At 37.1% G+C, this 12,563-nt stretch overlaps 1 protein-coding gene across 1 annotated transcript; it reads left to right on the top strand.

Annotated features, from left to right (window-relative positions):
* Window positions 1–1,295: 1,295 nt before the first annotated feature.
* LOC106327161 (cleavage and polyadenylation specificity factor subunit 1) lies at window positions 1,296–9,991 on the top strand. The gene is made up of 25 exons (XM_013765232.1): window positions 1,296–1,850; window positions 1,921–2,074; window positions 2,183–2,318; window positions 2,674–2,819; window positions 3,181–3,276; window positions 3,360–3,412; window positions 3,584–3,715; window positions 3,818–3,869; window positions 3,963–4,082; window positions 4,171–4,302; window positions 4,581–4,709; window positions 4,895–4,972; window positions 5,332–5,472; window positions 5,557–5,651; window positions 5,863–6,059; window positions 6,172–6,941; window positions 7,103–7,183; window positions 7,293–7,358; window positions 7,448–7,525; window positions 8,052–8,282; window positions 8,451–8,582; window positions 8,655–8,828; window positions 8,909–9,094; window positions 9,182–9,543; window positions 9,639–9,991. Exons 1-25 carry the CDS (start codon window positions 1,360–1,362, stop codon window positions 9,751–9,753), a joined length of 4,347 nt encoding a protein of 1,448 aa, XP_013620686.1. The 5' UTR covers window positions 1,296–1,359; the 3' UTR covers window positions 9,754–9,991.
* The last annotated feature ends 2,572 nt before the right edge of the window (window positions 9,992–12,563 follow it).

The following is a 12,563-nucleotide window of genomic DNA, read 5'->3' as shown; positions in this document are numbered from 1 at the left end:
TGTAATAAACCAACCAAAAACTTTGTATCAAAGTCAAATAGTCAAATTAACAGCCCTACGGATGATATTATATTAACCAAAAGTACAAGTCATCTCCATAATCTTTGAACTAGAGGCAAATAACGCAATTACTCTTGGTCCAAGAGTAAAAACTTGAGATGAGATGAAGAGATAAACCGAGATCGAACGAGATACAAAACCCACAAAGCCCACAACACAAAACGTAGAGAAATCGCGAGGTCAGAGCTAAAATCAAAACAAAGGAATGATTCAAAACTTACCTTGACTCGCGGAAGAGAAAAGGAGAAGACGTAAGGAGAAAAGAATCAATGGGTAAGTGATTCTACATCCACGGGGAAGAGGATGTAATCGGGGAAGAAGAGAAATCGCGGAAGAGGAGAGAATCGGGGAAGAGGAGATCTGATTGATTTTTTCCCAATTGTCTAAACCCTAGAAATTAAGTTTTTGGGCCAACCCATCACCCATTTGGTTTGGATCTGTTAGCCCATGGGTAAGTTGGTATTTAACCCAATTGGACCATTAATTATATGAGTATGACCATCACCCACCCATGTTTGTTTGGAATGGGTTAGCCCATGGGTGGCCCAACCAATTGACACCCCTAGCCGCCGGTAACCCTAAGGTTACTATTATAGATGTGTAAGCGTTTTTCCACTGTTTCTCAGAGCTCAGGATGTCTATCCCTTTGAAAACAAATAATAAAAAACTAATGGACTTTTCACACCGAAAAATAGAAAAAAAAAACATGATTGATGAGACATATTAGTAAATATCAAACTAGTTTTGTTGAGAAAATAAGGTGAATTTGGTTTGTGACATTAGAAAGGTAATTGGTATATCGTAAATACTCACAGACAATACAGCATAATTGTTATGTGTATACATTTAATTATGTGCTTACTTTATCCTTCCAAACAAAGGAGAGATCATGGTTAAGTAATGCAGTGGCTAACTCTAAATTTCTATAATCTTAATTGACAATGCTAAGTTTTCAAGTCCAAATTGAACTACCTGATATACAATAGATTGTCTAAAATCTAATGTGCGAATCGTTTATTACTCAGAACAGTAAGGTCTAAACTTCGCACTTTCAAACCTAGATACAACGAAATTAGCTTTGTTGAACATACCAACTTGTTTTTCTTAATGTGGTTTAATCAGCTTACACGGAAGCATATACTTATAGTAAATCCAAACCGGGCATCAAATCTTTAAACGGTTGAACCCGGTTCCGTTCGCGTATTCAAAACCGAAAATTGAATAAAAACCCCCGTGACGGACCCCTAAATTACTCAGTCGCTGTGTGAGAGAGATTGATTCAGCAGAGGAGAACTAAGGATGAGTTTCGCGGCCTTCAAGATGATGCATTGGCCCACCGGCGTCGAGAACTGCGCCTCCGGCTACATCACCCACTCCATCTCCGACACAACTCCGATGCAGATTCCCATCACCTCCGGCGACGACCTCGAGCCCGATTGGCCCGCTCCACCCAAGCGCGGGATCTGCGCCGTTCCTAACGTCGTCGTAACCGCCGCGAACGTCCTCGAGGTGTACGTGGTTAGGGTTCAAGAGGAAGGGAACGGTGCTAGTAGCCAGGAGCCGAGGGGGCAGAAGCTCGCTAAGCGCGGCGGAGTATTAGACGGCGTCTCCGGCGTTTCCCTCGAGCTCGTGTGCCATTACAGGCTGCACGGTAACGTTGAGTCGCTCGCGGTGCTTCCTATGGGAGGAGGGAATTCCACTAGGGGGAGGGATTCGATCGTGGTGACGTTCCGCGACGCGAAGATCTCGGTTCTTGAGTTTGATGATTCGATTCACAGTCTTCGATTGAAGTTAGTGAGAGTGTGAATTGCTTGATTTGCTATTGGTAGAAAACTAATGGATGTGTTGTTTGTTTTTCAGCTCGATGCACTGTTTCGAGGGTCCGGATTGGCTTCATCTGAAAAGAGGGAGAGAGTCCTTTCCAAGAGGGCCCTTGGTGAAAGTGGATCCTCAAGGCAGGTGTGGAGGTGTTCTTGTTTACGGTTTGCAGATGATCATACTCAAGGCTTCTCAGGTTTTTTATTTTTGTTTGGCATCATATATTCAGTTTAGTTTGTGATATGCTTAGTGGAATCTGCCTGAAGTTTATTTTCTGTTAAGAGACTTATGCGTTGGTTTTCAGGTTGGTTCTGGACTAGTTGGAGATGATGAGGCGTTCACTTCTGGTGGGACAATTTCTGCTCGAGTTGAATCATCTTACATTATCAACTTGCGTGATCTCGGAATGAAACACGTCAAAGATTTTGTTTTTCTACATGGTAAGCTACCAAGAAAGGTTTTTCCGTGTTGATCCACCTTATTTTGAGTTCTCCGTGTATCTCTGAATAAGTAGCTAATCTTATGGTATGATGATTTTTTCTTAGCTGTTAAACTTTCATTTAAAGTTGCAGTTACTTCTGTTTCCTACTAACTTGTTGGTTTTAAATGCGATACGACATCAAACAACTTGCGTATTTCCTGTTTTTATCCAGCGTAGGCATCTTGTCATGGGCAATTGTATCGTGGATTTGATTTTTTTTAGATATTCTGTTTTTCCAAATAGTCATAATGTGAATAAATTAAGTGGTCCTTCTCTTTCTAATTATTTGTTGTGGCATCTTGTGTCTTGTTCAGGTTATATTGAGCCTGTAATTGTAATCCTTCAGGAAGAAGAGCATACATGGGCTGGGAGAGTTTCATGGAAGCACCATACTTGCATGCTTTCTGCTCTTAGTATCAATACGACATTAAAACAACACCCAGTCATCTGGTCAGCTATTGTATGTTCTTGATTTTCCTCTTTTTATGTTAAAAAACCGTTTCTTCCTAAGAAGGAAAATATTTGAATATCTTTAGTTATCTGTATAGCTGAGAGCAGAAACTGAATTCATATAAAAAAATATTGTAGGCTCAATGTTGTGTCATGACTAGGCTTTTCAGTCAACTACAAAGAAAACAGAAGCATTGCATGTTGACTTTTCTTATTTGTTCTTTGTTTAGCATTGCTCAAAAAGGTTTAGGAAAATATTCATAGAATAACAAGCTTTTTTATGCAAATCAGTAAAATTGAACCTACTAAAATCTCCTTGCGCCAACCTTAGTCCCAGTCATACTCATTCCCATTCTCTTGGTATTTTCCAGAATCTGCCCCATGATGCCTACAAACTACTCGCAGTACCATCTCCGATCGGTGGTGTTCTTGTGTTGTGTGCAAATACAATCCATTATCATAGTCAGGTAATTTGATATCACTTAGCTTAACTTTTCGAAGCTAAAGTCTACAATTACTTAAACATCTGAGATACCATATTTTCTTGTAGTCAGCCTCCTGTGCTCTGGCACTGAACAATTATGCCTCCTCAGTTGATAGCAGGTGCAGTTTTCTCGCACACTCTCCACTCTTTGAAATCTACCTTCTGCTTATGGATACAATCCTGTTGCCACAACCTTGGTTTAGAATCTTATAGCTTGAATTAGCAATTGTAAAAATCTGTTTATACTGTTAACCATATTTATTTTCTATTGTGTGTCTGTTTTCTTTCAGTCAAGAACTGCCTGCATCAAGTTTCAGTGTGGAACTCGATGCTGCCCATGGAACCTGGATATCGAACGATGTGGCTCTTTTGTCAACGAAGTCTGGGGAATTGTTGCTGCTGACTCTTATATATGATGGGCGGTAATATTTTGATTTTCTTTTTAAATTTCTGCTGAACCTTGTTTCGCTACAACTTATTTTGTTTATAATATGTGAAACTGACTGCTATTTTCTTTCTTGAAGTGCTGTGCAGAGACTTGATCTTTCCAAATCAAAAGCCTCTGTGCTTGCATCGGTTAGTCAACATCTTCTCTCAATATATTTGTGCTTCACTTTGGATCCAGTTCAATTAGAGAATCTCTAAGATGTAGTACCAAATTTCTTGCAGGACATTACTAGTGTTGGAAATTCCCTTTTCTTTTTAGGTAGCCGTTTGGGAGACAGTTTACTGGTTCAATATTCCTGTAGATCTGGGCCCGCAGCATCCTTACCTGGGTTGAGAGATGAGGTGATAGGTCAATCCTTTTTAGGCTGGTCAGGGTATTAGTTAAATGCTTATCCGGAACTTGTAAAATTTCTTGCTTAATTTTATGCAGGATGAAGATATTGAAGGTGAGAGTCATCAAGCCAAACGTCTGCGGATGTCTTCTGATGCTTTTCCAGATACAATTGGAAACGAGGAGCTTTCATTATTTGGTTCAACACCAAATAACTCCGATTCATCACAGGTAGCAAGTTCTGCCTTGGCTAGAGTTTTGTAGAATATCCTGTTGAGTTAGGGTTCTTTTGCAGAACATTCTCCATTTCGCTATCTGTATGTGCTTACAATAGCACATAAATCAATTTAAAAAATAAGTCATGCTGAATAGAAAATTAATGGTTTAGTTACTGAAGAAATAGTTTGCTTTTACAAAAAACTGCAGCATGTATTATGTCAATAAGAGTTAGATAACCTATGTTCTCATTTCCATGAAGTTTCTCATGTTTACTTTTTCAATAAATGCAGAAATCATTTTCATTTGCAGTGAGAGATTCACTAATTAATGTTGGTCCAGTGAAAGATTTTGCGTATGGCTTAAGGATAAATGCTGATGCAAACGCCACTGGGATTTCCAAACAGAGCAACTATGAATTGGTGAGCCGTTTGTTTAGTAGTTCTTATATAAAACTAGCCGTGGAAATGTTTTATATAAAACAACATTCTTAGGGTTGTCATTCAGAGACGTCTTTGTTCCACAACTTTTAGTGTCCACTTGCCTGCCTCGTATTTTGTCTAAAAACTGAAAACGCCAGACTAAATATATGTATCTTGGCATTTAGGTGTGCTGTTCTGGTCACGGGAAGAATGGTGCTTTATCTGTTCTTCGGCAGTCAATTAGACCGGAAATGATTACTGAGGTATGCATATCCCGAATTGTTTCTGGTATATGAGATGTGGGGGGAAATATACTCCCATTACTATGGCTTGGACGTAATTTCGTATATACCTCTTTCAAAATTTGGATGCATTAGTTTATAGTAAACTCTGAACAGAAGGCTGTATTAGGACATTCTCGCGGGGTTATATCTTTCACAATTACTATCCACCACTGGAATATTTCTGTTTAGTAATATGATCTGGAAAGAAAAGTAAAAAAAAAAAAATATGTGCGAATGGCAAGTTAAAAGTGGATATTTGATCTTACTTAGTAATGCTATCTATGCGACCTGGTATCTTCGATCCTTAACCACGATATTCTGCATGATCTTGTGGGTAGGTTGAACTTGGAAGCTGCAAAGGAATATGGACAGTTTATCACAAGAGCTCCCGTGGTCATAATGTTGATTCTTCTAAAATGGCTGCTGATGAGGATGAATATCATGCCTATTTGATTATAAGTTTGGAGGCTCGCACTATGGTATATTTCACTTCTCTGTTTTGGTCGTATATCATTAGATCCTCCTATTGTCAATAGAAATACCTTCAATGTTTGGCTTCTCAGGTACTTGAAACTGCGGACCTTCTCACAGAAGTCACTGAGAGTGTTGACTATTATGTTCAGGGAAGAACAATGGCTGCTGGAAATTTGTTTGGAAGGTTAGCTGCCATAATATGTTTTTGCTGCATCTTGTGAGATGTGTTTGTTGTAGAAGCATTTTTTTCCTTTACATCTTTTATATTATTAACCCCATGTGCCGTCTACTAAGCTCTATCCATGGCTTCTTTCTAGTCATTGAACTGTATCTACTACATGCAGCTGTAAGAGATAGTAAATGGTATTATAATAATTTCCATGTTTCTTTTTCAGACGTCGGGTAATCCAGGTGTTTGAGCATGGTGCCCGTATCCTGGATGGTTCTTTTATGAATCACGAATTAAACTTTGGAGCTCCTAATACAGAATCCAATTCTGGTTCTGAAAGTTCCAGTGTCGCATCTGTTTCAATTGCCGATCCATATGTTTTACTTAGAATGACAGATGACAGCATTCGCCTGCTTGTTGGAGGTATGTTAGGGAAATATTATCTTCTTATGCAAAAGTTGATCTTGTAGTCTATTATCTTGATCATCTTAACATGTTTTACTCAAGCAGTCTCATATGGAACTTTGAATTGCAGATCCTTCGACTTGCACAGTTTCTTTAAGTACTCCATCTGTACTTGAAGGCTCTAAAAGGAAGGTATCGGCATGTACTTTGTACCATGATAAAGGACCAGAACCCTGGCTAAGGAAAGCTAGCACTGATGCATGGCTTTTGTCAGGAGTTGGAGAGGCTGTTGATAGTGCTGATGGTGGACCTCATGATCAGGGTGACATATACTGTGTTCTCTGCTACGAAAGTGGTGCCCTTGAGATATTTGATGTGCCTAGTTTCAATTGTGTTTTCTCTGTTGATAAATTTGCATCTGGAAGAAGCCACCTCTCTGATATGCCTATTCATGAGCTAGAGTATGAACTCAACAAAAAATCCCAGGATAATGTTTCTGCAAGGAATGAAGACACTGTGAAGACAAAGGTCGTTGAGTTAGCTATGCAAAGATGGTCTGGGCACCATACACGCCCATTTCTCTTTGCAGTTTTGGCTGATGGCACAATTCTTTGTTACCATGCTTACCTGTTTGAGGGTGTTGATGGTACCAACGCAGAGAATAGTGTTCCTTCAGAAAATCCTGCTGCTTTAAATTCCTCCAGCAGTTCTAAGCTTAGGAATCTGAGATTTCTTCGCATCCCCTTGGACACGTCCACAAGAGAGGAGACTTCAGACGGTGTTGCAGCTCAAAGAATTACCATGTTCAAGAATATTAGCGGTCACCAGGGATTTTTTCTTTCTGGCTCAAGACCAGGGTGGTGCATGTTGTTCAGAGAAAGACTTCGATTTCATTCACAGGTATGATACCCTCACCGAAAAAGACAATTTTTGTGTTTTTGCGTCTAAAGCAAACAATGCTATGATTTCAATATTTTGGAGTTCTTAATTAACAATGATACGAAGCTTGTATGGCTTTTCTTGAAAAAGTTCCTCTATCTCATGCTATCACACTTTTTCAGCTGTGCGATGGATCAATTGTGGCTTTTACTGTGCTTCACAATGTGAATTGCAATCACGGATTCATATATGTCACGTCACAGGTTTAATAATGTGTCTATGTCTCATTTATGTTGTTCTTTTCTATTCTTATTGTTGGCATCTAGGCTATGAATTCCTAAAGATAACTCATATCATATTGACATAAACCAGGGAGTTTTGAAGATTTGCCAATTACCTTCAGCACCAGTCTACGATAACTATTGGCCAGTGCAAAAGGTGAGTTCCATTTCATCGCTTACTGTTTCTGTATGTTAATAATAAGTATATGAGGACTGATAACGTTAATGCCTGATATTCCTGTCTAGATTCCTCTGAAGGCCACGCCTCACCAAGTTACTTACTACGCGGAGAAGAACTTGTACCCACTGATAGTATCATATCCGGTACGAATATTAGCAATGATAATATTATCTACGTTTTTCTACCTAATCCGCATTGTATCTTTGGTAGCATTGGATGATTTCTATTTTTGTGGTTGAAATGGGACGATAAGGCATTTAGGCATCACAGGCAACATTACTCGGGATATTTAAATATTTCATAGGTTCCCTAGGCTCTCAGTTTTACCATTTTCAGCTATCTGGAATTTTCTTAATTTAAATCATCAATTTGCCCCTTCTAGAGCAGGCTTGAGAAAGGAAAACAGGTTTCAAGAGCTCTAAATTCAAATGGATGCCACTGTGAATTTCATTATGAATATCACATATACCTGATTTTGGTTGGAGCAATATTATTAGATCCTGCTTATTTGCTTTGTTTGATAACTGAACACTTGAACTAATGCGTATTTATTTGTTTTCTTTTTGTTGAGAAGAAAGGAAGTTCTGTGCCTGTTATGTTTTACCTGCCTATTTAATCATTATTATTCTATCATATTAATACAGGCTATTTGGTCTCTCATTTTTGCAGGTCAGCAAGCCGTTGCATCAAGTGCTTTCTTCACTAGTTGATCAAGAAGCTGGGCAGCAGATTGACAACCATAATCTGAGCTCTGATGATCTCCAACGACCATACACCGTTGAGGAATTTGAAATCCGAATTTTGGAACCAGAAAGATCTGGTGGCCCTTGGGAAACTAAAACCACTATTCCAATGCAGAGCTCGGAACATGCACTCACTGTGCGAGTTGTCACACTTCTTGTAAGTTAGCTACTTAGCCTGCCTAAAGTCATAATATTGTTCTCTGTCTACATTAAGAATGTTAATTGAATAATATTCCTGGGAGCAAATCTAGGGGTCAATCTAATAAGTGTCATTGTTTAAATTGCAATAGCCAATGCTCATTTTATTACTATCTGGATGTTTCAGAATGCAAGCACAGCGGAGAATGAAACACTTCTTGCTGTTGGAACTGCTTATGTCCAAGGGGAGGATGTTGCTGCAAGGGGCCGTGTTCTTCTTTTCTCTTTTGGAAGAAATGGCGATAATTCTCAAAATTTGGTATGTTTAGTTGGGCCTACAACATTTTCATCTTAGATGTTGGATGTATTCTGAAGCCGCTCTTTCAATTAGGTTACTGAAGTGTACTCAAAGGAACTAAAAGGAGTTGTATCAGCTGTAGCCTCCATTCAGGGCCATCTTCTAATATCATCTGGTCCTAAAGTTACCTTGCACAAATGGAATGGCACTGAATTAACTGGTGTTGCTTTCTTTGATCCACCGCTCTATGTAGTCAGCATGAATGTGGTACGTTTTACTTTGTGTATGAGTTTTCTTCTGCGTGATTTGGCTTTGTTGCACATGCTAATTTATATTTCCTTGCGCAGGTAAAGAATTTCATCCTCCTTGGTGACGTTCACAAAAGCGTATACTTTCTTAGCTGGAAAGAACAAGGGTCCCAGCTTAGCTTACTAGCCAAAGATTTTGGATCCCTCGATTGTATGGCTTCAGAGTTTTTGATTGATGGAAGTACGCTTAGCCTGGCTGTCTCCGATCAGCAAAAGAATCTCCAGGTCAGCATCCCTCTTATCGCTTTTAGTGTGTACGTGATGGAAGATAGTGAAATACTCTTAAACTGACGGTGTACTGATCCCCAACAGATATTCTATTTCGCACCGAAGATGTCGGAGAGCTGGAAAGGTCAGAAACTTCTGTCAAGGGCGGAATTTCACGTGGGTGCGCATGTGACAAAGTTCCTGCGTCTGCAGATGGTCGAATCACTTAGCGCGGATAAAAAAAGTCGATATGCTTCGTTATTTGGTACTCTAGACGGCAGTTTTGGTTGCATAGCTCCACTAGATGAGGTCACATTCCGTAGGTTACAGTCTCTCCAGAAAAAGCTAGTGGATGCTGTTCCTCATGTTGCCGGTCTGAACCCACGCTCTTTCCGTCAGTTCCGCTCGAGTGGTAAGGCTCGAAAACCTGGGCCTGACAGCATAATCGACTGCGAGCTACTCTGCCAGTAAGTTTTCTACCGCAGTCTATATGTTACTTGAAAACCGTATGGTAGCATGATCATAGGCGGAGATGATCCTAATTGTTTGAAAATGTTTGCAGTTACGAGATGCTTCCACTAGAGGAGCAGCATGCACTTGCTCAGCAGATTGGGACAACCCGAGCTCAGATTTTCGCGAATCTAGTTGAGCTCTCTGTCGGAACCAGCTTCTTGTGAAGGTCAGATCGTAATGCGTCGTTGTTGTTCACCATGGACGACATGAAGACAAAAAAAGAAAGGCAGTCTTGCTTAATGTTGTACAGAAGCTGTATCGTATGGTAACTGTCATGAACGTTGATGTTTTGTTGCATTTAGATTATGTTAAGAAGATTCTTCTCCAAACTCTTTGTTTGTTTCATGCCTACATTGAATACCTTAAGATCTAGACAGTATCTTAATTACACAACTTTGTTTAGTTTTGAGTATTATAAAATTCGGTCGGTTTACCAATGAAAATGTCATTAAAAACAGTGAAAATAGCGAGACAGTGGAGATTATAAAATGGTAAAAAGCTTTTAAGTGTGTGAAGAAGCAAATGGGCAGGCTTGATGATTATTGTGTCCAGCACACAAATAGCAAACACGTGCGCATACTCACCACTCCACGCTCAAAAGAGATAAGCCAAATCGTACAACAAAGTAGATGAGTCTTTAGTTTTCAAAACACAATCATAGTAACATGTCGTTGTCTCTTTCTGCCCCCTATCTTGCTTTCTTTCCAATGTCTACCAAAGTAATAGCATTTTTACTTACTTTCTCTGTATCTTTTACTCTTTGTCTTTGAGAATCTATTTTGTTATTGAAATTTTATGTTTTGAGAAAGTTTTCGATCAATTCACAAACTCACTTCGCGGTGGGAATTTGTAAACTTCGCCCCTTTCAAATATCCCACTACTCAAAAAGAGACAGAGAGAAGTCAAAGTGCGAAATAAGTGTTTGACATAATAATATGTCAAGCACCATTATGTATTCATAACCACAAATTTAGGGATACATTGGCAACAGATTAGTGACTCAAATTATTAATAATTATTGTTTATAAATTATATACATTAAATGTTGTCACCCGACTAGATATTTTCATAGGAAAATGTCTCATCACATCATATGTGTACTTAAGTGCAAATTTTATGCGGTATGAAACTTAAAAGCATCCTTGTTTTGGGGGTTTTAAATTTGGGTCTTCAGAAATTGTATCTGAAGAGATTTGATTTGAGAACAGTTGTTTTAAGATTCTGTTAAGTAACAGGAAAATGGTGGTGTTGTAAGAAACTTTCTAACGGTGAAACAAAACTCAGAGACAACATCCAATTGTCAGTTATTTTTTAAGCAATATCCACTTTTACTTGTCGCTAAGTTTTCACACACGAAAGGTTCACATGACAACATTTGCGAATAATTAAAAGTTTGAGAAGAAGAAGAAAAAGAACTGAAAAGCAAATGATTGGAGTCAGAAGGAGAATGTTGGTGAAATGCTTAGCAGCGTGGCTGAGTGTGTACTGTTGCAAGTCAGCGATTTCCTCCTTTCTCATAGATCACTTTATGATTGGACTCCCGCTTCTGTTTCACTTCTTATTTTCCTCATTTCTTCTCTTTTAGTATACTGTACTCACAAATTATATATATGTGCTACGAAATACATATTGACTTCAATAATTTTTTATAAAAACCTTTATGTTATTGCGTAAATAATTTCGAAAAAAATTTATTGCATAATTTGTGTGTGTGTGTGTGGGTTTCTAGTTTATTCATGACTGGACATGGACGTGGACATGATTAAGAAAAGTTAACCAAAATACGAAATAATAAATAAACTGGATGCAAACCAAAATACATTTTTACAATAAGAATAATAGTACACTTTTTGTAAATATTTTCACAATTATTATAATATTATATAATTAGAGTAATTACATATTCTATTGAATAAACTAGAAACACACACAAAAATATTTTATGTAATAATAAGAATGTATGCAAGAAATGAACGTAAACATTGATTCAAGAAGACAATTTTTTCTTTTGTTTCGTGGAAAAGTATGCCTATAAGTGAATTTAACATGTAAATTAGATTTTCATCCGCACTTTTCTTTATTGAATAAATATTATAAATTGTACATAATATCTGTATTTTAATTTTTTACATAGTTTACAATTAAATTTATATAGATTATTTATTTTAACTAGGTTCACAAGTGTGATAAATTTTTGGGATCGGAAATAAAGTGCCATGTATTATATAAACCAAATATTTAATAGCTATGTTAAATTTTAACATGTGATCATAATTTAAAAAACAAATACTATAGTTTGAATAAAATAATCACTATAAATTTTATATGTGTTACGTTGATTTATAATATTTATATTTTTACAGAACAAAATTTGTTCATAAGAACATAATATGAAAATTAGAATAGGATAATCTGTTTATTTAATTAGAAAGATTTAAAACTGAAAAGAAAATAATTCATCTTTTTAATTAGAACTAATTTATTATAATAATTAATATAATTGCAAGATTAAATAAATTTTTAAAAGGAAAAGCTGTTTTAGCAAAAACAATATATTTATATTTTAAGTAAAAACATGGAAATGTTTTATTTTTTGAAACTAATTTAAATATTTTTGACAGATATTTGTGAAAAAAATATAATTGACAAAACTACCTTAATAATCTCACAAAATCTCAATGGCACATAATATTTAATGTAGTATTAATTTTTTTTAGAGAATATGTTCAGTTTTAATAGACGACAAGTAATGTTGTCAAATATTGAACCAATAAAATTAAACTCAAATGTAATAACCACAATCCAATTGGACCTAACAATTGTTTTTATCGCCTGTTATATTATCGTTTCGGGGTGTTGAAGATAAAAGCATGGATTCAGTGTTAAGTTATTTGAAAGATATTTATTAGAAAATCCACTATAGAAAAATAACTCAGGGATCGGCGAAGACAATAAATTTGACAAGAATAAAATA

The sequence above is a fragment of the Brassica oleracea genome, chromosome C2 (genome assembly GCF_000695525.1).
Source record: "Brassica oleracea var. oleracea cultivar TO1000 chromosome C2, BOL, whole genome shotgun sequence".
Lineage (NCBI taxonomy): Eukaryota > Viridiplantae > Streptophyta > Magnoliopsida > Brassicales > Brassicaceae > Brassica > Brassica oleracea.
The sequence above is the reverse complement of the archived record's forward strand: the minus strand, read 5'-3'. Positions and strand labels throughout refer to the sequence as shown.

Excerpts from the sequence above, each read along its gene's own strand:
- LOC106327161 (XM_013765232.1), top strand. The coding sequence starts at position 1,360 with ATGAGTTTCGCGGCCTTCAAGATGATGCATTGGCCCACCGGCGTCGAG. Across the intron at positions 3,870-3,962 it reads AAGCCTCTGTGCTTGCATCG|GACATTACTAGTGTTGGAAA; the intron begins GTTAGTCAACAT and ends AATTTCTTGCAG. Across the intron at positions 7,184-7,292 it reads TCATATATGTCACGTCACAG|GGAGTTTTGAAGATTTGCCA; the intron begins GTTTAATAATGT and ends GACATAAACCAG.